At 32.3% G+C, this 21,695-nt stretch overlaps 6 protein-coding genes and 1 long non-coding RNA gene across 7 annotated transcripts; 5 read left to right on the plus strand and 2 right to left on the minus strand.

The window, feature by feature from the left end:
- Positions 1 to 202: 202 nt before the first annotated feature.
- LOC108848643 (ABC transporter A family member 12) lies at positions 203 to 4,823 on the plus strand. Its single transcript, XM_057007001.1, has 16 exons — positions 203 to 311; positions 493 to 832; positions 918 to 997; positions 1,237 to 1,369; positions 1,479 to 1,598; positions 1,687 to 1,811; positions 1,891 to 2,049; positions 2,128 to 2,416; positions 2,503 to 2,586; positions 2,677 to 3,011; positions 3,086 to 3,286; positions 3,375 to 3,484; positions 3,588 to 3,672; positions 3,779 to 3,907; positions 3,999 to 4,104; positions 4,205 to 4,823. The coding sequence occupies exons 1-16, from the start codon at positions 240 to 242 to the stop codon at positions 4,591 to 4,593; spliced, it is 2,757 nt and encodes a 918-aa protein (XP_056862981.1). The 5' UTR covers positions 203 to 239; the 3' UTR covers positions 4,594 to 4,823.
- Positions 4,824 to 5,230: 407 nt separating this feature from the next.
- Positions 5,231 to 6,842, plus strand: LOC108853301 (putative pectinesterase 63). The gene is made up of 5 exons (XM_018626726.1): positions 5,231 to 5,440; positions 5,616 to 5,894; positions 6,047 to 6,253; positions 6,344 to 6,582; positions 6,683 to 6,842. The coding sequence occupies exons 1-5, from the start codon at positions 5,231 to 5,233 to the stop codon at positions 6,840 to 6,842; spliced, it is 1,095 nt and encodes a 364-aa protein (XP_018482228.1).
- Positions 6,843 to 9,806: 2,964 nt separating this feature from the next.
- Positions 9,807 to 10,520, plus strand: LOC108852118 (uncharacterized). The gene is made up of 2 exons (XR_001949437.2): positions 9,807 to 10,152; positions 10,230 to 10,520. It is a non-coding gene; the product is annotated as an uncharacterized LOC108852118 (long non-coding RNA).
- A 1,940-nt stretch (positions 10,521 to 12,460) lies between these two features.
- LOC108852235 (putative glycine-rich cell wall structural protein 1) lies at positions 12,461 to 13,067 on the plus strand. Its single transcript, XM_018625739.2, is given in 2 exon segments — positions 12,461 to 12,505; positions 12,508 to 13,067. Coding segments are annotated over 2 exon segments (426 nt in total). The 5' UTR covers positions 12,461 to 12,475; the 3' UTR covers positions 12,904 to 13,067.
- Positions 13,068 to 13,194: 127 nt separating this feature from the next.
- Positions 13,195 to 14,257, minus strand: LOC108850208 (cyclin-U4-3). The gene is given in 3 exon segments (XM_057009981.1): positions 13,195 to 13,704; positions 13,857 to 14,047; positions 14,050 to 14,257. Coding segments are annotated over 3 exon segments (675 nt in total). The 5' UTR covers positions 14,203 to 14,257; the 3' UTR covers positions 13,195 to 13,373.
- Positions 14,258 to 15,839: 1,582 nt separating this feature from the next.
- On the plus strand, positions 15,840 to 16,635 carry LOC108852578 (uncharacterized). The gene is made up of 2 exons (XM_018626079.2): positions 15,840 to 16,232; positions 16,433 to 16,635. Exons 1-2 carry the CDS (start codon positions 15,989 to 15,991, stop codon positions 16,633 to 16,635), a joined length of 447 nt encoding a protein of 148 aa, XP_018481581.1. The 5' UTR covers positions 15,840 to 15,988.
- A 93-nt stretch (positions 16,636 to 16,728) lies between these two features.
- LOC108852577 (probable transcription factor At5g61620) lies at positions 16,729 to 18,090 on the minus strand. Its single transcript, XM_018626078.2, has 3 exons — positions 17,697 to 18,090; positions 17,405 to 17,616; positions 16,729 to 17,317 (listed from the first exon to the last, which is right to left on the minus strand). The coding sequence occupies exons 1-3, from the start codon at positions 18,013 to 18,015 to the stop codon at positions 16,877 to 16,879; spliced, it is 972 nt and encodes a 323-aa protein (XP_018481580.1). The 5' UTR covers positions 18,016 to 18,090; the 3' UTR covers positions 16,729 to 16,876.
- Between the last annotated feature and the right edge of the window lie 3,605 nt (positions 18,091 to 21,695).

Raw genomic sequence — 21,695 nt, forward strand, 5'->3', positions numbered from 1 at the left:
TATACCTATTCTATATCTAAGAATACGTAAGGTAACATCTAAAAAAAAGGTTTACGGACATGCGATCTTTTCTTTCCAATTTTTAAGGTCCACGTTAAACTATGTTTATTTCACATATGACCTATTTTGGGCAGTTCTATTTGTTTATTTTTTTCCTTATAATTGATTATATATTGTGATCTTTCATCTTCAATTTTTAAGGGTTTGACTATTCTCCCACGTTTTTTCTTTCTTCATTGATGGCTGATCCTAGTCCCGCAAGTTTTGGGACGCAGGCAAATGCGTTACTCAGGAAAAACTTAACGTACCAGGTCGGTTTTCTCTGATAATTATTAGGCGGTCCTGAAATTTTTAAAGGTTATAGGTAATTAGTATTAGTTCTTCTTTTTTTCACAAATTTGGAAACGTATGTGCAGGACTACCCTGGTTATTATCCCCTAATTGTTATGTAAAACTATCTTTTTTATTAAACTCATGGAAATTGAACTGCAGAGGAAACATATATGGACGAATGTTAGGCTCATCCTAGTTCCACTCTTCCTCTGCTTAATTCTCCTAGCGATTCAGCATGTGATGGATGCGCTCATGAAGAGTGTCTCTGATATGGCTGGTGACTGTAAAAGTAACCCTAATTTATCTGGTGGTAAGTGTCCCATCCCAAACCCTCCAATGTTGCCTCCCATGTTGCAGATTCCACAACATGAACTCCGTTCTGTTAAAACCGATTTTCTTCCCTACAAAGACCTCCCTGACAAGTCATGTAGAGGAACAATGGGAGGATCTTGTCCGGTAACTATACTTATGACTGGTGACAAACAGCCCCTTGGTAAATGTATATACTTCTCTTCCTTGTTTGATAAGTAACTTTTATTTCTCCTTGTTGCATGCGAAACTTACCCAAGCGTGTTCTCTTTCAGCTTTATCCGCGAATATATTTTCTACCTCTTTCGCGGTTAATTCCTCCGACCTCTTGCCTACTTTAGCCAATAATGTCTTGGTATGTCTTTCTTTTTGAGGCTGCTATGGCCATCTCTGAGATTTATGGAGTCTGAAACAATTACTAAACCATTTTTCTTTTAATCATTTGGAGGCCTAATTATATATACATATTAACCATTAATATTTTGGAGGCCATAGGTGAATGTTTAATCTGGCTAATGCTCATGACCACCTCTGGATATATATGTCTGAATTTGAGTGCAAGAGTCTACATTCATTCCATCTCCTTTTTTTCAGGGCACAACAATCGCAGCAGATAAAAACAATTACGCAGATCCAGGGCTTGCCTCAGGTCTCCCTATCTACAGTATCCAACCTCTTTGCAATGCAAACTCTACATGGCCACTCTCTCTTGAAAAAATCCAGACAGGTATTTCTTTTACCTCTTGCTTGTGATGTAACTGATGTTCAAAGGGAAAGTTTGACTTGAGAGATGATAAACTAACCTGAATTGGTTCGTGTCCTAAATATCCCCCCAGAGGTGAAGTGTGTTCAAGGGTTGTGTCTCTGGAGAAATAACTCTGCAGATGTCAATAATGAGCTTTTCAAGGGTAGTTATAGGGGAAACCCTGCTGGAATTACAAATGAGATCGCTGCAGGTTTCGAATTTTTCTTCCATATATTACATTTTATGTACTATCTTCATCGCGTATACTTAGGATCCACCTCAACTTTTCTATGCATTAGCATACGATCTCATGAGTACGGATAAGAGGAACTTCAATGTGACCATCTGGTATAACTCAACCTACAAAGACGAGTTTTCAATTGGGCCTGTGAAGCTGGTCCGAGTTCCCCGATCTATCAATCTGGTACAATATATTGTACTCTCAAGACATATGCATCCACTTACAATCGTGTTTCTCTCATTGTTAACATATGCCTCTGCAGATATCAAATGCTTATCTAAAGTTTCTGAAAGGCCCCGGGATAAGGATATTATTTGAGTTTGTCAAAGAAGTTCCTAAACACGCAACTATATTGAACACTGACATAGCGTCCTTGCTTGGTCCACTTTTCTTCACTTGGGTTGTTCTTCTTTTGTTCCCTGTAAGTTCTCTCCTACCAGAGACTTGAATGTTTTTAATTATTCCTTTGTATGTAAATGACTAGCTATAAATCTTGCAGGTGATCTTGACATCATTGGTGTATGAGAAACAAGAACGTCTAAGAATTATAATGAAAATGCATGGCTTAAGCGATGGTCCGTATTGGTTGATTTCATATGCCTATTTTCTAACTATATCCGTGTTGTATGTTGCTTCTTTGGTGATCTTCGGATCAGTAATAGGACTCAAGTACTTTCGGCTCAATACCTATAGCATCCAGTTCGTTTTCTATTTTATCTACTTGAATCTACAAATCGCTCTTTCCTTTCTTGTTTCTTCAATATTCTCAAAGGTTAAGACTGTTACAGGTAATAATAACATATTATTTTTCTCATCAAGAACATGCCAATGTTCAAAATTGAATGGTCTCTTTGTTTTTATGGATTAATTGTAGTCGTTGCTTACATAATTGTGTACGGTAGTGGGCTCTTGGGAAGCTTTCTCTTCCAAAAGATGCTTGAAACTCAGTCATTTCCGGGTAACCTTAACAAAAAAAAAAAAATTAATATGCTCGTTTTTATCACTTACTTTCTTATTTTTTGGTATATAATATCTATATGCCTTACAGAGGAATGGATTGTTGCCTTGGAATTGTATCCTGGGTTTTCTCTATACCGGGGGTTGTATGAGTTCTCACAATATGCCTCCAGGGGAAGTGGGATGAAGTGGCAAGATATCAGTGATAGTGGAATGGGTGAAGTTTTATGCATCATGTCGATAGAGTGGTTTCTGGCTCTCATCATAGCCTTCTATATTGATCAAGTTTTCTCATCTGGGAAGCACCCTTTCTTTTTCTTGAACCCTTCCAAGAAGTCTTCTTCTATACCAAGTAAGCCTACCGTGCAGAGGATGGATTCTAAAAAAGTCTCCATAGACATGGGGAAAATAGATGTCAGTCAGGAGGTATGTTTAACAAGTCATATTTTTGGGCTTTCCATGTGTTCTCTGATGTTAACATTAAATGAGATAATAAACAGAGGGAAAAGGTGCAACAATTGAGAAATGAAGGTAGCGCAGGGCACGCCATCTTGTGTGACAACTTGAAAAAAGTGTATCCAGGTAGAGATGGTAACCCTCCAAAAATGGCAGTAAGAGGGTTATATCTCGACGTTCCTTCAGGAGAATGCTTCGGCATGCTTGGACCTAATGGCGCTGGAAAAACATCCTTCATCAGTATGGTCAGTTTCGACAAAACAGTTTCACAAATAAACGTTATAGTGTGTCAAATTTTGTAATCTTTTACTGTATTTTTTGTTGTTTCCATAGATGACAGGGCTACTCAAACCTTCATCTGGAACAGCATTGGTTCAGGGTTTGGACATATGCAAGGATATGAACAAAGTATACACTAGCATGGGCGTTTGCCCACAACACGAGTAAACACACACTTACAATTCTTCTGCATGTTCCTTCTTTACCAAGCAAATAAGAAACAGTTTAGAGAACAATTTCGGTTTTGTGGCATTCTCTTGGTTGTAGCTTGCTTTGGGAGACACTAACAGGGAGAGAACATCTTCTCTTCTACGGGCGACTCAAGAACTTTAAGGGCTCTGCTCTAACGCATGTATATATATATCTGCCACACCTTGCTGTCTTAGTTTAGTTTCGTGTTATATATAATTCCAGAAGAAGACAATATTGTTAATTCATTGATACATAATCATTTCAAGGCCGTGGAAGAATCTCTAAAGAGTGTAAGCCTTTTCGACGGAGGAGTTGGCGACAAACCTGCTGGAAATTACAGTGGAGGTATGAAAAGGCGGCTTAGTGTCGCTATATCACTTATTGGGAACCCCAAGGTACATGCATTCTTGTTGCTTGTGTCGTGTTTTCAAGCAATTTGGTTATTAACAAGCCTAAGGTGTGATTAATCATTCTCTTAATTATTAGGTAGTTTATTTGGATGAGCCAAGCACAGGACTTGATCCAGCCTCGAGGAAGAACTTATGGGATGTGATTCAGCGTGCAAAACAAAACACAGCAATTATCCTCACAAGTATATACATACATATATTATTTTCTTAGATTATATATGGGATGTGCTTAAGTGTTCTTCTTAAATAGACTTAATCTTAACGTTAAGACTACGTTTTCAGCTCACTCGATGGAAGAAGCAGAGTTTCTATGCGATCGATTGGGAATATTCGTAGACGGGGCCTTGCAATGCATAGGAAACTCCAAGGAACTAAAGAGCAGATACGGTGGATCGTATGTGTTCACGATGACAACATCTTCAGAACATGAGGAAGATGTTGAGAGATTGGTATCAACTGTGTCTCCCAACGCCAAGAAAGTATATCATCTCGCTGGTACACAGAAGTTCGAGCTCCCAAAGAACGAAGTTAGGATTGCTGAGGTGTTTAGGGCTGTAGAAAAGGCTAAATCCAACTTCACAGTCTTTGCTTGGGGACTTGCCGACACAACTCTCGAAGATGTCTTCATCAAAGTCGCTAAATCTGCTCAAGCCTTCATTTCCTTGTCTTGATGAAGCCTGATTTTTCAAGTTAGGGTTTCTATTTTTTTGAGTCAAAGATGTGTCTTCGGGCGCACGCAACCAACTTCCTAATACTTCTCATGCAATTTGTATATACTATTAGCTGTACACGTTTTTTACATAGAAGCTTCAGCCTATGTTGAGATGTCCCATAATTATTCGTTGTTACATACTCTCTATGTATTACAAATTAATATGAACATGAAATATTTGCTTATGCCAATTTACATTGTCGGGCTGAGTATATGCAAATTAGTTGATGTCTTTTCTGACATTCAAACTGTGTCATCACATCAATCTTGGTGTTATATATGTGAATCCAACTAATCAATCATTGGCATATATTACCGTTATGTTTGGTTTTAGTACTTATTAGCTGATCAATTTGTTCCGAAAACAAAACAAACGGGTTTTACACCTTAACTAATTTAGTTAAGTCGAAGAACTAAAAAATGCATATATATAGTTAGGGATAAAAAACGAATAAAGAGCTGCAAAAACAGAAACAAAATTAGGGTAAAAAATGAATGGCTCGAGTGTTCTTTAACTTTTGGCCAAGGTATACATATACCACCATCAGAAAAGAACAAAAATTATTCATCTTTATTCTACAAAAAAGTAGTAAGAAATGGGATACAATTGTGTGTCCTTAATACTAACAATCTCGCTTGCTGTGATTACATGGCCCGTGGTTTGTGGTAACGATGCTACACCAATTCCTCAGAACAAAAACCAAATCGGGCAGTGGTTCAACACCAACGTCCCTTCGTTGGCTAGTAGAAAAGACACGTTAGATCCAGCTCTGTTGGCTGCTGAGGCTACCCCACGTGTTATTAAGGCATAACAATGTTCAGATTATTACATTCAAATAGTATTAGTGTTTTCTAAATAAATTGTATCTAAATCGGTCATTAATGCTACAAAGTCAACTAGACTGCCAAAATAGTGCATGATAATAATTAAAGTTGGTTATATTCATATGCGAATTGTTTTTGGTGTATCTATAAATGCAGGTGAAACAAAATGGAAGAGGCGATTTCAAGACATTGACCGAGGCGATAAATAGTGTAGCCGTAGGGAACAAGGAACGCGTGATCATCAAGTTAGGTCACGGTGAATACAAAGAGAAGGTTACGATTGATAGAAACAAGCCTTTCATCACATTGTACGGTGATCCAAATGCAATGCCCGTGTTGACATTCGATGGTACGGCAGCCGAATACGGAACAGTTGATAGCGCAACTCTCATTGTCTTGTCCGACTACTTCATGGCCATCAACATCATTGTCAAGGTATATATATTTTTCATCTTAAAAACTTATTGTCTTAGTGATATGAAATTATGAATTTAGGTAGCCTATGTAATAAACCCTAATTAAGATTCATCACTGTAACTGGTAACAAAACAGATGTCTATATAAATAACATTTTAAAAAATTGATAGAATTCTGCTCCAATGCCGGATGGAAAAAGGAAAGGAGCACAAGCTTTATCTATGAGAATCTCTGGCAACAAAGCAGCTTTCTATAACTGTAAATTCTATGGTTATCAAGACACGATTTGTGATGACACTGGAAACCATTTCTTCAAAGACTGTTACATCGAAGGGACATTTGATTTCATCTTTGGAAGTGGACGCTCTTTATACCTCGTACGTACCTAAGACCTAACATTCGTAAGACATGTTTTCGTGATGATTTCTAACTAATTAAAATCCTCCTTTTGGTTCATGCATGAAAAGAGTACACAACTAAACGTTGTGGGAGATGGACTCAGAGTTATCACAGCTCATGCTGGGAAAAGCAAGGAAGAGAAAAGCGGGTATTCATTCGTGCACTGCAAGGTTACAGGGACTGGAACTGGGATTTACTTGGGTCGAGCATGGATGAGCCACCCCAAGGTCGTCTACGCATACACTGACATGTCAAGTGTCGTAAACCCGTCTGGATGGCATGAAAACACCCGAACCGAGCGTGACAAGTATGTAATCAAAAACCATTCTAATGTTATATGATGATTCACTAACAAAACGTCATTAACAAATATTTTTATATGTAAATTCACACGGATGGATGAGCAGGACGGTGTTCTACGGAGAGTATAAGTGCTCAGGACCAGGATCGCGGAAGGAGAAGAGAGTTAAGTATACACAGGACATTGACAACATAGAAGCTAACTCTTTCATCTCGCTTGGCTACATCCAAGGATCCAGCTGGCTCCTCCCTCCTCCTTCTTTGTAATCTCTCATAATCAATTGAGGCTTGTGTAAAACAAGGAATGAGAATCATCGGTTTAGTATAAAGTTTTATATATTATCAATCTCTATATTTTATTATGTTTAAAAATGTTTTAGGGGAAAATAACTATTTACGTCATGTTCAAAAAGAAATTAACTATTTACGTATCAAACTTTCACATATTAGCCTAAGTGCTTCAAAGACTCTAGCTGATGCAGAGTGTTCAAAGATGACATCTTGACCAAGTATACATTGCGAAGTTCAGCCCACTAAGCCCATCTCTGCACTAGCGGTTGATACGCTTCTCGGTCAAAGGAAGAACATAAGATCTGTCAGTAGTTTTTCATAATGCATGCTTTGTGAGAAAATTATATGGATTTGATTATTCTCTGTACCGGTGCGGATTTGCCAACCTGTTTACTCCACTTAATTGTTTGATCCATTCATGTCGCATAGACGTAATCCATTTTCTATATATTTTGTAAAACTGAGAAAAAATGTTGTAAGAAGCACTATGTGATCCCCTTTGTCTAATTCATAACATGCGGTATGTTGAATCTAGTTGTGAGCTTTCAGATATTTATTTTAAATGATATGTATGTATATATATCGAATATAGATTATGAATATTAATATTCGATAATATCCTAAATGCGACAGCATATAGTAGTTGCTCCACCGTAGGAAGTTGTGCGTGTGGACCGTTTTCCGTTGAAAATATGTTCAGAGTTGCCATCATTCCTAAAAGGATTCTTTAGATATTTCTTAGAGCCAAATACAACTTCCAGTATGCGCTATAGATCTATATAATTGCTGGGGATAACAAAATTACTATATAACTTTTGATTAGTGTTAAAAATATTGTGGAGTAGTGTAAAACATGTGGAAAGAGTTTCAAATCATTAAAGGGTAAACACAGTGCAAAACAACCATAACACACCACAAAGCAACAAACAACTGTAGATATACATCAGAACAAGCTAACGAAGTGAATTGTTTTTTCGATCAATAAATATATACTGCCTCCGTACCACTATAAGATATTTTTAAAGATTTCGATTTTATTTTAAAATAAATGATTTCTCATTTTTTTAGACAAAATTTATTGTCATTTAAAATTTGTAACCAATTATATAATAGTGTATCTTTTTTAATTGGTTGAATCAGTTTTATTTAATGCTATTTTATATAACTAAGATAAATTACATAAAATTTTGCATTTTCTTAAACTTTGCGATAAAATTTTAAAATCCATTTAAAATGACACAGAGATAATATATTTTTAATCAGTTAACAGTTAACATCAGTATATTAAGACAATTTATATGTATATATTCCATTTCATTTACCGGTCGAATATGAATGGATTAAAAGTTGTTGTAGCTTGTTGAAATTTTCGTGTCATTTAACATTTATGCTTTTACTCCCTCTGCAACTATAAATGTTACAGATAATTGATCGAACTGATGATAAAACAGTGGCACTATGACACAAAATCAATATGTTGGAGAAGCTATATGCTTTAATTTATATGTATTTAATAATTTGATTTGTAGAATAGTAAATTATTTTTAGAAAAAGATAATTATAAAAACTAATATGTAATTTATTTATTTATAAATATTTATAATATCTTATAAAATATATTATTTATGTTTTGTTATTAAAATAATGAATCATATTCAGTTGTATAAGTTAAATTTTATTTTAAATATGAAATGTTGTTATTTTAAAAAAAATTTAAAAATTATTGCAATTTTATTTTAATAATATAAATTTTATTTTTGGATATAAACATAATTTTGATATTATTAAATAAATATATTAATAATATTTTATTATTTTTTATATTTATATATTTTATATGCAAATACTCTACCAAAACCTCCATATGAAAAAAGTGAATGAAGAACATTTGGAAAGCATTATCATCTTATAAGTATTTTTAAAATATTTTTCTAAAATTTGTTAATTAAACAATAAGGAAGATAATGCTTATGTTAATAGTTTGCTAATCAAGACTTGAATATGATTTGCACACATTTTTATTTCAATACTTGCGGAATAATATCATCACTAGGATAAGATCCGCGCCTTGCGCGGAATGAATTTAAAAACGTAGAATAAAAAGAATTGGTTTTGACAAATATAAAATTATATATTGCAGCTGTGTTATATATGTGTATATATATAACATTTTTAATATTTATATAATTATTTATAAATTGACGGTGAATGAATGTAATTAGAATTGTCGATCATATTTTTTTTTTAATTTCATGCATTAGCCGATTTGTTGGATATGTTGAAGTCATAAAAAATAAAATTATGTTTTATTTTTTTAACAAAATGATTGATGAAAAAAATTATATATGATCGAAAATTAAAAACCCTAATTATTGTACAAATTGGAATTCTTACAACTTTATTTTACAAAATTACATGGAAAATCCAAACTATAATATTATACACCTACATGTTGTGTTAGTAAAATAATTAGTCTCATTAGTTATGGGCCAAATTAATCATCATAAAAAGAAAATTATGTTTTATTTTTTTAACAAAGTGATTGATGAAAATATTTATATATGATGAAAAAAAAAATCTAATTATTGTACAAACCGGAATTGTCACAACTTTATTTTACAAAATTACATGGAAAATTCTTTATATATATTATAAGAGAAGCATATTATTTATATCTCATATCTTTTTCTCGAACAATGTTATATCTCGTACTCTAATTCTCAAACTTCATATCTTAATTATAGTCCAAATCCATATAAAATTGAATCACAACTTTAAAAAGTAAAAAAAAAATCAACTTATTTTTTTAAATATTAAACCCAAACTATAACTACATTAATTATATATAATTATTTTGGTCGAAATTATATATTAATTATCATTATATTAAATGAAAACAGTTTTTTTAATGAGTTAATTTTAGTCTTTGATTGATTTCAATCCAAAGGCTACAAATCAATTTTTTTTTTTTTGATTGGTCATTATCTCAATCACACATCTCTAGCTCTTTCTTCCTAGATCTGTCTCTTTTTTCTCAGATCTTAAACTAATATTTTCTCCTCCTTTGAATCTCTATCTTCTTCAATCACCACCATCACACATACTTTCTTTACAACTCCCCTTCACCACCACCACCACACGTCTTTTACTCACCTTCACCACCACCAAGAAGTAGAAGCAAGGCTCACCATACACGACCTCCGTTCGTTCACTGTCCCAGAATCACCACGACCACATGACCTCCGTTCGTTCGCCGTCCCAGCATCACCACCACCATAACACCACGGTTTGACCTCTCTATCTCTCTCTCCTCTCTCTGTATCTCTCTCTCTCTCTCTTTTGAACTGGGCTATTTGTTTTTAGGATGGAGGAGGCAAGCAGAAGGAGCTGACGGCTTCAGATTCAAGACGGAGGTAGCCGCCGAAAACTGCCGTCAGTAAGGGCCACGAAAACGACACCCTTGAATCAGATGATGGCGAGTTTGGCTTCGTCGCTGCGTCTCGAGGAGCAGTGGTGAGCGGTGTCTCTGTATTTAATTTTTAAGATATATACACGATAACATGTATATATGTGTGTATTTGTTACGGTCGAAAACATGTATTTCTCTAGGGAATTTATTTTTTAGACTATGCTAATACCAAACACGTTAAAATCTTGCCACATCAGCAATTTAATGGTCTAAATAACTGCCACATAGAAAGGGGTTTTTTTCAATTAATGCTTCCCTTTTAATATATAGAGGATTCAAAAAGGAGTTTCGCAAAACAAGTAAACAACGAGCTTATATAAAACTTTTTTAAATTAACATATACAATATCAGGCCATATGATCTTGTACATATGTAAGAAATCGTATTTTGTTTTATTTTTAAATAAATTAAGCTTGAATAAATTATTGATTCAAGTTTTTGAATAAACTTAAATGTCAAAGAAATGTGAATGAGTTTACTAAGCAAATTGTTTGGAACGTTTCCAACTGAGTTGGATTAGTCAATCGATAATATCCTAGCTAGTTCAATATGTTCAAGTGTTCTTTAAAACAGGATACATCAAGTTCGCTCATCATCGCTCAGTTAATCCTGAAATTTTGATCGAAAAACATTCATTTAAACATGCATCATTACAATAACCTTAGGGGCTAGGAACCAGTTCAGCCAAAGAATCAGATTTATTGTCTTCTTATGGTTTAAAGACAAATTAAATTCTGGAAAATAGAGCATGATAGTTGAGCGATATCATGCAAAATCCAGGAGCTTTGACTGAACTGTAGCACGATTTATTATAAAGATGAAATAGTGATTTATCTACAATTTTCAGATGTCAATGGTTTTCATGTGTATATGCGTTTTATGGATGTATTTATGTTGTAATGATGAAGATGATGCTGAATATTTCATAACCACAAGCCGCAATTAGTACAATTTCTTAGTGGCATTGATGTTGAGACACATCTTAAAGGGTCTTCTTGAAGATAATATTTGTACTTTAAAGAAACTCTAGTATCTCGGTAATATCAAATATCTAATCATTTCTTTTGACATTTTATGTATATTTGATAACACCGACTATAATAGAGACAATGGAGATAAACTCTTTGAGTGGTAACTGATATTTAAAACAAGAAAAGGTTAACAAAATGTCCTCAGCTATTATATAATACATGTTTACAAATTAACATATCTTAGACTTAAATATATAACAATATACTGTATTATCTAAAATAAGTAAATATAAAAATTGCTAAAAAATAATCCAAACTTTGAAGTGGAGGCAAAAATTTAACATAAACTAAATATAAACTAATTTTAAAATATTTGTCCATGTATATTTTAAATCTCTTAATAATAAATATACGTGACGGTTTGAAACAATTGATTAATTACGAATATAAACTATAAAATTATTGTATTTAAAATAATTATATAAATATTTAAGTATATAATTAGTGTCAATGTACATCATTAATGATGAAAAGTAAATATATATATATATATATATATATATATATATATATATAAATGAAATGAACAAGTCTAGTTATTTTTTACTTAATGATAAATGATAAATGAGTATAAATTAATGTCTAACAATAATTTAGTATTAATTACAAAATTAGATAAAAAATTATATCAAATTTTAAGTACTGATCTTGTTACTTTTTCAAAAAAAATTGGATTATTTTTTATATATATATAAAATGAAAAGATATCAAAAAATATTATAATTAAAGTAATTTATATAATGTAAAATTAAATTATAGGTATATTTTAGTTAATGACTTTCTAGGAAATGGTTCATTTTAAATATCACACATGAAATAAGTCATGAATTTTTTTTAATATAATAGATGTAGTTTTCACAACATTTGGAGGAGATGCTGCAATGTGTTTATTTAGTTTATCTTTTTCCTCAAATTTTTGGAAAGAATTCAGAAAAGGGTGGGTCTGGCCCATCTCACACTATTAAACCCACTAGTCACGGACCGTTCCATTTCAATGGTGCTTCATGCTTTTGCCTATATAAGCGGTGGGAGAAGCTTTCTTACAATAACCTCAGAGCAAAACAAAATCTAAAAGATCTATACAAAACTTATAGAACAAAATTTAGAAAATGATTAGAGGACTCTTGTTAGTTTTGTTCTTTTTTTTATCACTGTGAAGACTTCAGTTTCTCGTCCATTCGCATGGTCGAGAGGTGACGACATGCAATCAGGCCAAAACTACCAAGGCCAAAGTGGGTCGGGTCGTGGGCCCAATTGGGAGTACAACTGGGGTTGGGGCTCTGCACCAGGATCCGGATGGGGGTACGGGGCGGGTTCGGGTAGATCACCGACCGGGTGGGGAAGAGGATCCGGATACGGGTTTGGATCCGGATCCGGTTCAGGTAGCGGATATGGATATGGCTCTGGAGGTGGCGGAGCACGTGGTGGTGGGTACGGTTACGGTAGCGGAAATGGTCGGTCCGGTGGAGGTGGTGGCGGTGGTGGTTACGACGGTGCAGCTGCCACATTGAGCCACGGTAGTAAGTCTCATCCATGATGAACATGTAAGTTCTCCCAATTTAAAAAGTTTTGGGAGTGGTATAAGTGTTTGTAATATCAAGGTTATTAGGTTTGGTACCCTTTTAAAATGTAACTTCCTTTCTCTTGTATGCTTCATATATGGATTATAATGTGCTCAACGTATCTTATAATTTACAAGTACATGCATGCATGTGTCTCTAAATGTAAGAAAACATACAGTAAAACTTCTAACATTTCAAGATAAAATGATATGTTTTTAGGCTATTTGTGGATACGTCCGTTATATATAACTACACAATGAAAAAAGTATAAACCATAAGATTTATCCGGTAAATGGTCTTTATAAGACACGACACGAATGCATGGATCTGCTACATGTATATATATAATCTATACATTGATAATGATCAAGCAGCAGCGAGTTGTTTCTTGTTGTGGTGAGTAATTAAATAGTCGTCCTCGAGTGTATTCATCACAAGCTTGGTCTCAAAAGAGCTTCTGAATGATATAGAAGGTTCGACAAACAGTGAATTCATCTTTGTCTGCATCACCATTCACCATCTCTCTCTGTAGAAAAGAGCGGTAGTTATTGAGCTGTCCCGCAATAAAACCAGTTGTTGCTGATACTTTCTTCTCGGTTCCTTCTTCTCCTTCGTCCATAACCCGAGCTCGGAGAAGGAAGAGATAAGAGGGCGAGAATGTAGAAACGGTAACGTTTAGCTGAAACCCGATTCCGAACAAGAAATCAAGCTCAAGCAAGTTCATCTCCTCTTTGCTTATCCCTCCAACTTGAGCGTAATATCCATTGTTATAACACCTGAAAAGTTAAATAAATGCACTTGAAGATATTATAACATAGAATAATATAATTCAAAAAAGAAGAAGTTGTTAAATAAAAAAAATTATATATTAATCAACATCTGTTGATTAGTGAATTTCATTAAATTAGCTTCAGAATGATTTACTTACAAGTCATCTATGAATTTAGCAGAGACCAAGACACTTGTGATTATAAACCTATGAATACTTAAGGAATTGAAGAGCAAAAATGGCTGTTTCTTGATGAACCGATCCAAGTATATGTACGCGACGATATAACACGAATGACTGCAGTTTGCGTACTTTAAGATCCTCTCGAGGTAGCTTCTGATTGAGATGGAAGATTGGAAGGTTTGGTTATTCCATAGAAGCCTGAGATCCTCTGTTTCTGGTTCATGTGGTCGTTGGTCTCCGATACCATTTGCAATAGATACGACATTGCTGTTATGATATTTGGCATGGTCTCCGCCATTGGTTCTTGAAGATCTTGATTCATTGTCTGGATCTGAATCTGATCGAAGGAAAAGAAAAAGCAGAGCTATGTTTGACGAGTTTATTACATTAGTACGTGTTTTGGTTTCTGTCTTTTGCCTGTCATTTGGAGTATATTTAAGGGTTTTTTTCAAAATTGACTCCAAAAAATCACAAACCTAATCTATGATTTTTTTGAATTTTTTTTATCATATTCACCTAACAAATTCAACGAAAATATCATTAGTTTTTTTTCGAAAATAATATTTTTATTCTCTCGACCTTATCATTTTCAAGTATTTACAAGATTGTCATTGCTATCAATACACTAACCACCATGAACAACCAATTTGAAACTTTTAATGCGCCTCAAATCGATTTATACTTCTTCTTTCTCAATTCTTATCAACTAAAAACAACATCTCTTTCATTTTCTCTTCGTATTCATCCAAAAAAACACAAGATTTTGATTTTAAAAATTTATAAAATTTGTTTTGCTGTAATTGAAATATATAATCAAATAAATATATGAAAAATAAATAAAACATTTCAATAACACTAATTAATTATAAATTATTCTTAGTCAATCAAACATATATCAGTTACTTAACTATTTTATAATCATCCTAGAAAATAGTTAGTTATATAAAAAATATTTCTATTACTTTGAAAAATATATATTTTAATTGTTTAAAATTATGAAATCACATTGTATACATATATATATATATATATATATATATATTTTATTGCTACAATACATCAACAACCATGAACAACCAACCACCATTGCTATCAATACACCAATCATCTTAGATGAAATATATATATATATATATATATATATATATATATATATTCATCTAAGAAAATATAGATATAAACAAATATTTTATTACTTTAAAAGTATTTTTTATTTTCTTTAATAATATTTTTCAAACGGAATTTTTATTTTGTGAACTTTCCTTTTTAATGAAATCATATTATATATACATATATTTTTCGTTTTTGAATTTGTTTCTTAAAATTTATAAATGTTTATTTTTATTATGTATGTTATTTGTAAAATTAAAAAAAAACTAAATAAAAATTTAATAATAGTATTTAAATGTAATAGTTTTTGTTCATCAAATGTATAAATGTAATCAACCATTACAGAATTAACGTGAGCGCGACACATAAGAAATTGACTTATCAAATAATATTATAAATATACATAAAATATTTAAATTTTGTTTTTATATATTTATTTTCATAGCTAATATATTTTTATATAATAAAATTAATTTATTAATTCACGGTTTATCCATAGTCGACCAGACGATCCAGTGACAAGGAACGTTTATTGCCAGATCAGTTTTTAAAAATATTGATTTTTAATTTAGAATATTATTCTAAAGGCATAAGTTATAATTACATTGTTACATCATAGTTATAATCTTAATAGTATCGTTTCAAGGTTTATCACTTGTAGTGTTTAGACAACCGCGCCTATACCGTTTTCTAGAATATTAGCTAACTCTCGTTTAGTTTTAGTATTTTAACAGTTTAGACTAAATTTTATTATTGCAAACTCGATAGAAATACGAAAACAATATCAAGAAATTACTTTCGTCACCTTGAGAAGAAGAAACTAGTGAGATATTGACAAAGTCCTAATTTTGATCCAAATATACCAAAACCATAGGCTATATATCCGCAATCAACGAATTACTAAAAATGTAATAGAGAAACTGATCAAGCTCGTTTACAAAAACCATCAGCATCCTAAAGAAAACACTTTCTATTGTAATAAACTAAATAAAAGTAATATGTACAGATCCGCGAGCTGGAACCGTGGGACAGAAGACTACTCATCCGCACCACCTAAAGGATTGTGGATGGGCTCCATGATCGGTTCCCTCGACGATGACGAACTACCTTCACACAATAATCCACCAGAGGAGATGATCAAGAAGGAGAAGTCACGTACCAAGTTCGCAGAAAACGCTATTCACATCATTCCTTTTGTTCTTCTTGCATGCGCTCTCGTCCTTTGGCTCTTCTCAAATCCAGGTATATATATATTACACACACATTTGGGTCTAAAACCTGTGTGAGTTGAACATGGCCATTTACAGTTCTACGTGCATGACATAATAAAAAGTATTTAGAAAAGAAAAAAAACATGAGTTTTTAGTATTTTTGAAATTTTATGTATTCAAGATTTGTTAAGATCATAACCGAGTAATATTAACAGAAACGAAACTTTGTAGATGTAGATGTTGGGATGAGAGAGGAATCTATTGCGGCTAGGATTGAAGGATTGACAATCGAAGGAGACATCGACAACGACAGTGATGGAACTCAGACTGGTTTCTTGGGAGCCACCTTAGAACTCGGTGGTGATTTAGACAAACCACACCATGTTGAACGGAACAGACGAGCTTCAAGGAAACTGATCAAAGGTTTCTACTAGTTTAAACAAAGATTTGTCTTGATTATTTTTATTTAATCTAAAAGATTTGCTAAAACTATGAACGTCTTTTTTTTGGTTAATGAGGCAGCTAAATTTAAATCCAAGTATATTTTCTTCAAAAAACTTGTACATGAATCCGGTTGACAAAACTTCTGAATAAAGAGGTATATGTAGAATACATAACTAAGAAAACAATTAACATACCTCTATCTGTAATAAATATCAAAAATAAAATGTCATTTCACTTCACATGAATGACGCCATGACCCGCCAAGTCTGTTTCTGCGGTAGACTGTGGAGGAGGAGGAGGAGGAGGACGCAGACTGATATCAAGTTCCAAACCATCTTTCTTTGGTATACGAGAAGAATCATTTGCCTGAGGTAGAGGCATACCAATCGGTAAAGGCCTTGGTACAGGTATACCGGAAGGGTGAACATACCTAACATGTTCAGGATTGGGATAGTAGTACATTGGATGTATCATAACAGATGGAAAGTTGTAGTAAGGTGGCACGGTTGGGTAGATTGGCATGTGCTCCATTGATAGATTCTTAAACCGGTTTGATATCTCAGCTTGGGTTTGAACCTGTTCTTGAGATCCGGTTATTGGTTGTCTAGATGGAAACTTCGATAATGATGTTAATGCATCTGTCGTCATCACTTGAGAGTTCTTCTCTTCCTTCTATTCAAATTAACCAAAATTAAGCCCTAATAAATATCAATAAACTTTTATTAATTGGTTACTTGGCAAGCAAGACAAAAAAAAAACCTGATCTCCGAGAGAGATGTCAAAGAGACTAGCACGTCTTCTTCTCTTGTCGTTAGCATTTAACCTAAGAAAATACTTCTGAGCATGACTTGCGACTTGTGTCGGTGTTCTTGTCGTCACGAATTTTTTTGCGATTCCTCTCCAATCTCCTTTTCCGAGTTTCGTCAATCCTTCCAAGAAGATCCGATGTTCTTCTTCCGTCCATGGCTTCCCTAGAAAGTTTAATCTTTAACTTGTAAAACAAGTCTTCTTCTTCTTCTTAATTATTTTTAAAAGAATTAAGAAAATTTACCCTTTTTCTTCTGATGAGCGGATCTCCCCGTCTTAGAATGAATCTGACCATCCGAATGATAACCGTTATCTTCGACGGCGGCAATTGGATCACCGTTACCGTTACTGATATCGTTAGCGAGAAGGGCATCAAGATTTCCCAAACTGACACTCTTCCTTAACGCCGTTACCTCAGGCGACCTAATCGGTTCGGACGATATGTTTACGCCGAACAGTTTGACGCTTCCTTTGTTAACGCCGTTAAGACATGTACGTGCGTTATGACCATTGTGGCCACAATGTGAACATGTCTTCCCCGTCGTCACCACCTCCTTCACCATCTCTCTACGACGTCACGCAAACTAGAATCTCTCACGATGTCACGGATTGTATTTATATCTTTAATCCCTGCGTGTAGTTATGGGTATTATATATACGATATTTATCCGAATATGCTGAGCTGTTTTTGAGAATGTATTAGGTGTTTTACCATTTTCTTGTTTCCTTAAGAGATAATGCGCTTCCTTATTTATCTTCTTTTAATTGGAAGTTTTGACCATAGTTACTAGTTATTATAAGAAAAAAATCCAGCAGTATCAGCCTAAGATCATAACCAACGGTGTAGATGTTTTATGTCAGGCTTTACTGGAGATTTAACCGTTGGATTGTTTTCCAGCTAAAGAATGTTACGTAGGGGATATTAATTCCGGGTATATAGTGAGATATTCCTAAGATACCCAGATTTTTATCAATATCAATCCTAGTCAGAATGCAGTTGAAATTTACTTTATCTTAATCCTCTACTTAAGCTTCAACCCTTCTTTTAGAAAAAATATATATGTAAAAAGTCAATATCCCATATTTATCTTAATTCCGAGGATGTTTAATTCAATATCCCATATTTTATTTTTTCATGGAAAAAGTCACTAAGACATGATAACATAAATTTTTCTCATTATTGGTTTCCTTAAATCTTAACTCGACGTAAAACTATTTTATTTTAAAACGAATTTTTCTTCCCTTTTTGCGGATTACGACCAAACAAATTCGTTCCAAAATAACATAGTTTTTACTTTTTGTACATTAATTAGATATTCATTAACATATATCTTTGCCAGCGAAAATAACTATGATATATTTTCATCTTTAAGAAAGATATGTTTCAGTAGGGATTAAATGTAGATTCATGTATGTTCCAGCCAGACCCTTTGAGGTCAAAATTAATATTTGGAAATTTTGACCAATTAAAATGGAAGAAATATAATCATCTAAAATATTAATATTGAAATACATTTATCTACGTTCCCTTAGTTTTCCACAAATATTACAATTTCATGCCGCTGCCATAAAAACAAAGTAGTTTAATCATTTAGTTTTAACATAAAAAAAATCATGGCCTTTAATGCTAATTACTCATTATTATTTTGTTTGGGCTTTCTTTTTAACTCACACTAGATTTTGACCCGCGCTTCGAAAGCGCGGATATTATTTTACACTTTTATAAAATATATTATTTGTTTGTAATTATTGAATTTATTTATTTTAATATTTTTTTTAATAAATTCGACACATAGAGTGTCTCTGATAAACTATGTATTTCTCTAGTTTTGTTTTATTCGCTCTTCAATCAACATATTTATTTGGCTTATTGTTAAAATAAATGATTATAGACTTTGATCTATGCACCTCCGCGGATGTATATTTTTAAAAATATGATGATATTTGTTTTTCATGTAATTATTAGGATTTGGAAAATAAATCTGAGGAACAGAACTGATACCAATCCGTAAATATAGTACCAAACATGAACATAAATTGATTAAATATTCGAATTATTCAAAATTTTGTTAGTTAGAGAACCGAATCGGATCTGAACCGAAATATTCGTGTACCTGAATTTATCTAAAAATAGATTTATATACTTATATATTAATTATTTTTATATTTAACGTATATAAAACATCAAGAATGGTAATTTTAAATTGGTTTAAAATACTTGAAAATATATATAGATAGTCAAAAACAAATATCTGAAATAGTTAAAGTATACTCAAATCACCAAAAATACTTAAAATAATTATTGATTCCGTATCCAAAATTTTAAATCAACCCAATTGATATGTTAAGCTTAGGTATTCTGACATATGTTATTTAAATTTATATGTAATATATTACTTTATTTATAGATTTTGAGAAATTTAAAATATATAGTGATTTAAAACTTTAAAAATAATTTAAATAGGTTATCCAAACCCAAACTAAACCCGCAAAGATCCAAATCAAACTCAAACAAAAAATTTAGAAACATCCTAATAGGACTGAAATCTTTGACCTCGAAAACCCGAAACGCAAACCAATCAGAACCAAACCCGTATGGATGTCTGAAAACCCATCCTTAGTCATTATTATATATCATATAATTTCATCATATAATTAATCGGATTTTGTATGTACCATCATATAAGTAATCATATAATTAATAGTATTTAATACGTATCATCATATAAATAATTACATATATTATATTTTAAAAACTTAATATGAAATATAAAAACCATAATTTGAGTTGGTATTTCAAATTGAGCTTTGTATTGTATTTTTCTTATATATATTGACAATATTCTTTTATAATGGACTTAATGACTTAAGTCCATTAAGTTTTCTGTTTAATACTACTATCTTTGTTTCCAAACAAAATTATTATTTTTAAAGACTACAATCCATGTTTCTAAATACACCAATTTTTTAAAAAACTCTTATCCAAGTATCCAAACACACCGAAATTGTACTTCAGCTTTAATAAGATAGATGGTTCAGATTTCTAAATCAATCGATGGAAATATCTACACTACTAAACCAATCAATAGAAATATCTAAATTAAACATCCAAAAGCAATTAGTGTAAATTATTATTCATATTAAAACATATTTACACAAGTATATTAACATATTCTATTGCTTATGGTGGAAATTATTTTCACAGTGAAGAAACACTTTAGATTGTTTTGCTTATGATGAACTTTTAGTTTTGTTTTAGATGGTTTATATTTTGGTTTGTTCGTGAAAAAAAAAATTAGTTTGCAATATAAGCCCAAAACGAAAAAAAATTGGTTACTAATAATATCTAACCTAATTAAACTGCCTTCCTTCCAGTCCACGAAATATTCCTAAACCAGTCCTAAATTTACGAATTAATTAATGTACACTAATGACATTTAAAACGAATTTTAATTGATATGCACTCAAAGATTTTTCTAATTCTACGCGATCAGAATATAACTACTCAAAGATTTTCCTAATCCTAAGCGAAAAGAATATAAACTATTAATTGATCAACAGCTCGAATCAAATAACTAACACAATACGCTTTTTAAAAAACTTGACCACCAAATTCTCCTTTTCTCTACGGATATTTCTTTTCCCTAATAGATAATAAATAATAAATGTACATTAATTACTTTTAAGATCTTTTTCCTTTGATTGTGTTTTTAAATTATAACTACCAAAAATAAAATATCGAACTTACTGAAATTTAACCTAACGTGGACCATTTTTCACCACCAGTATATATATATATCTCATCATCTATTCTCCAAATAATATAAAAAAATTCCAAAACCTATAACATGTCGAAGATGACGACGTTTGTTCCTCTCACCAAACTCAGACCTTTCAAAAACAATTGGCGTGTTCAAGTTAAATGTTTACATTCATGGAAGAAAAATAGTATATTGCTGATTTTTAATCCATTCAAAATATTAGCAAATCGAGCCTATTTTATATTTTGGACTATCATAATATAATTTTCAAAAAAAAAATTTTTTTGTACATTTCCATTACTTTTAATTTTTTTAAAAATCCTGTAATTAAAAGTTTAAAATATTTAAGCTTAAATAAACAAGTTATAATAAATTTGAATTAAAAAAACCCACAATAATATTTTCATACGAAAAAATGGATATTTATATAACATCATACTTTATAATCATACACTCAACAAACCGAACGAAATACACAAATA

This window comes from Raphanus sativus, chromosome 4 (genome assembly GCF_000801105.2).
Source record: "Raphanus sativus cultivar WK10039 chromosome 4, ASM80110v3, whole genome shotgun sequence".
Classification (NCBI taxonomy): Eukaryota; Viridiplantae; Streptophyta; class Magnoliopsida; order Brassicales; family Brassicaceae; genus Raphanus; species Raphanus sativus.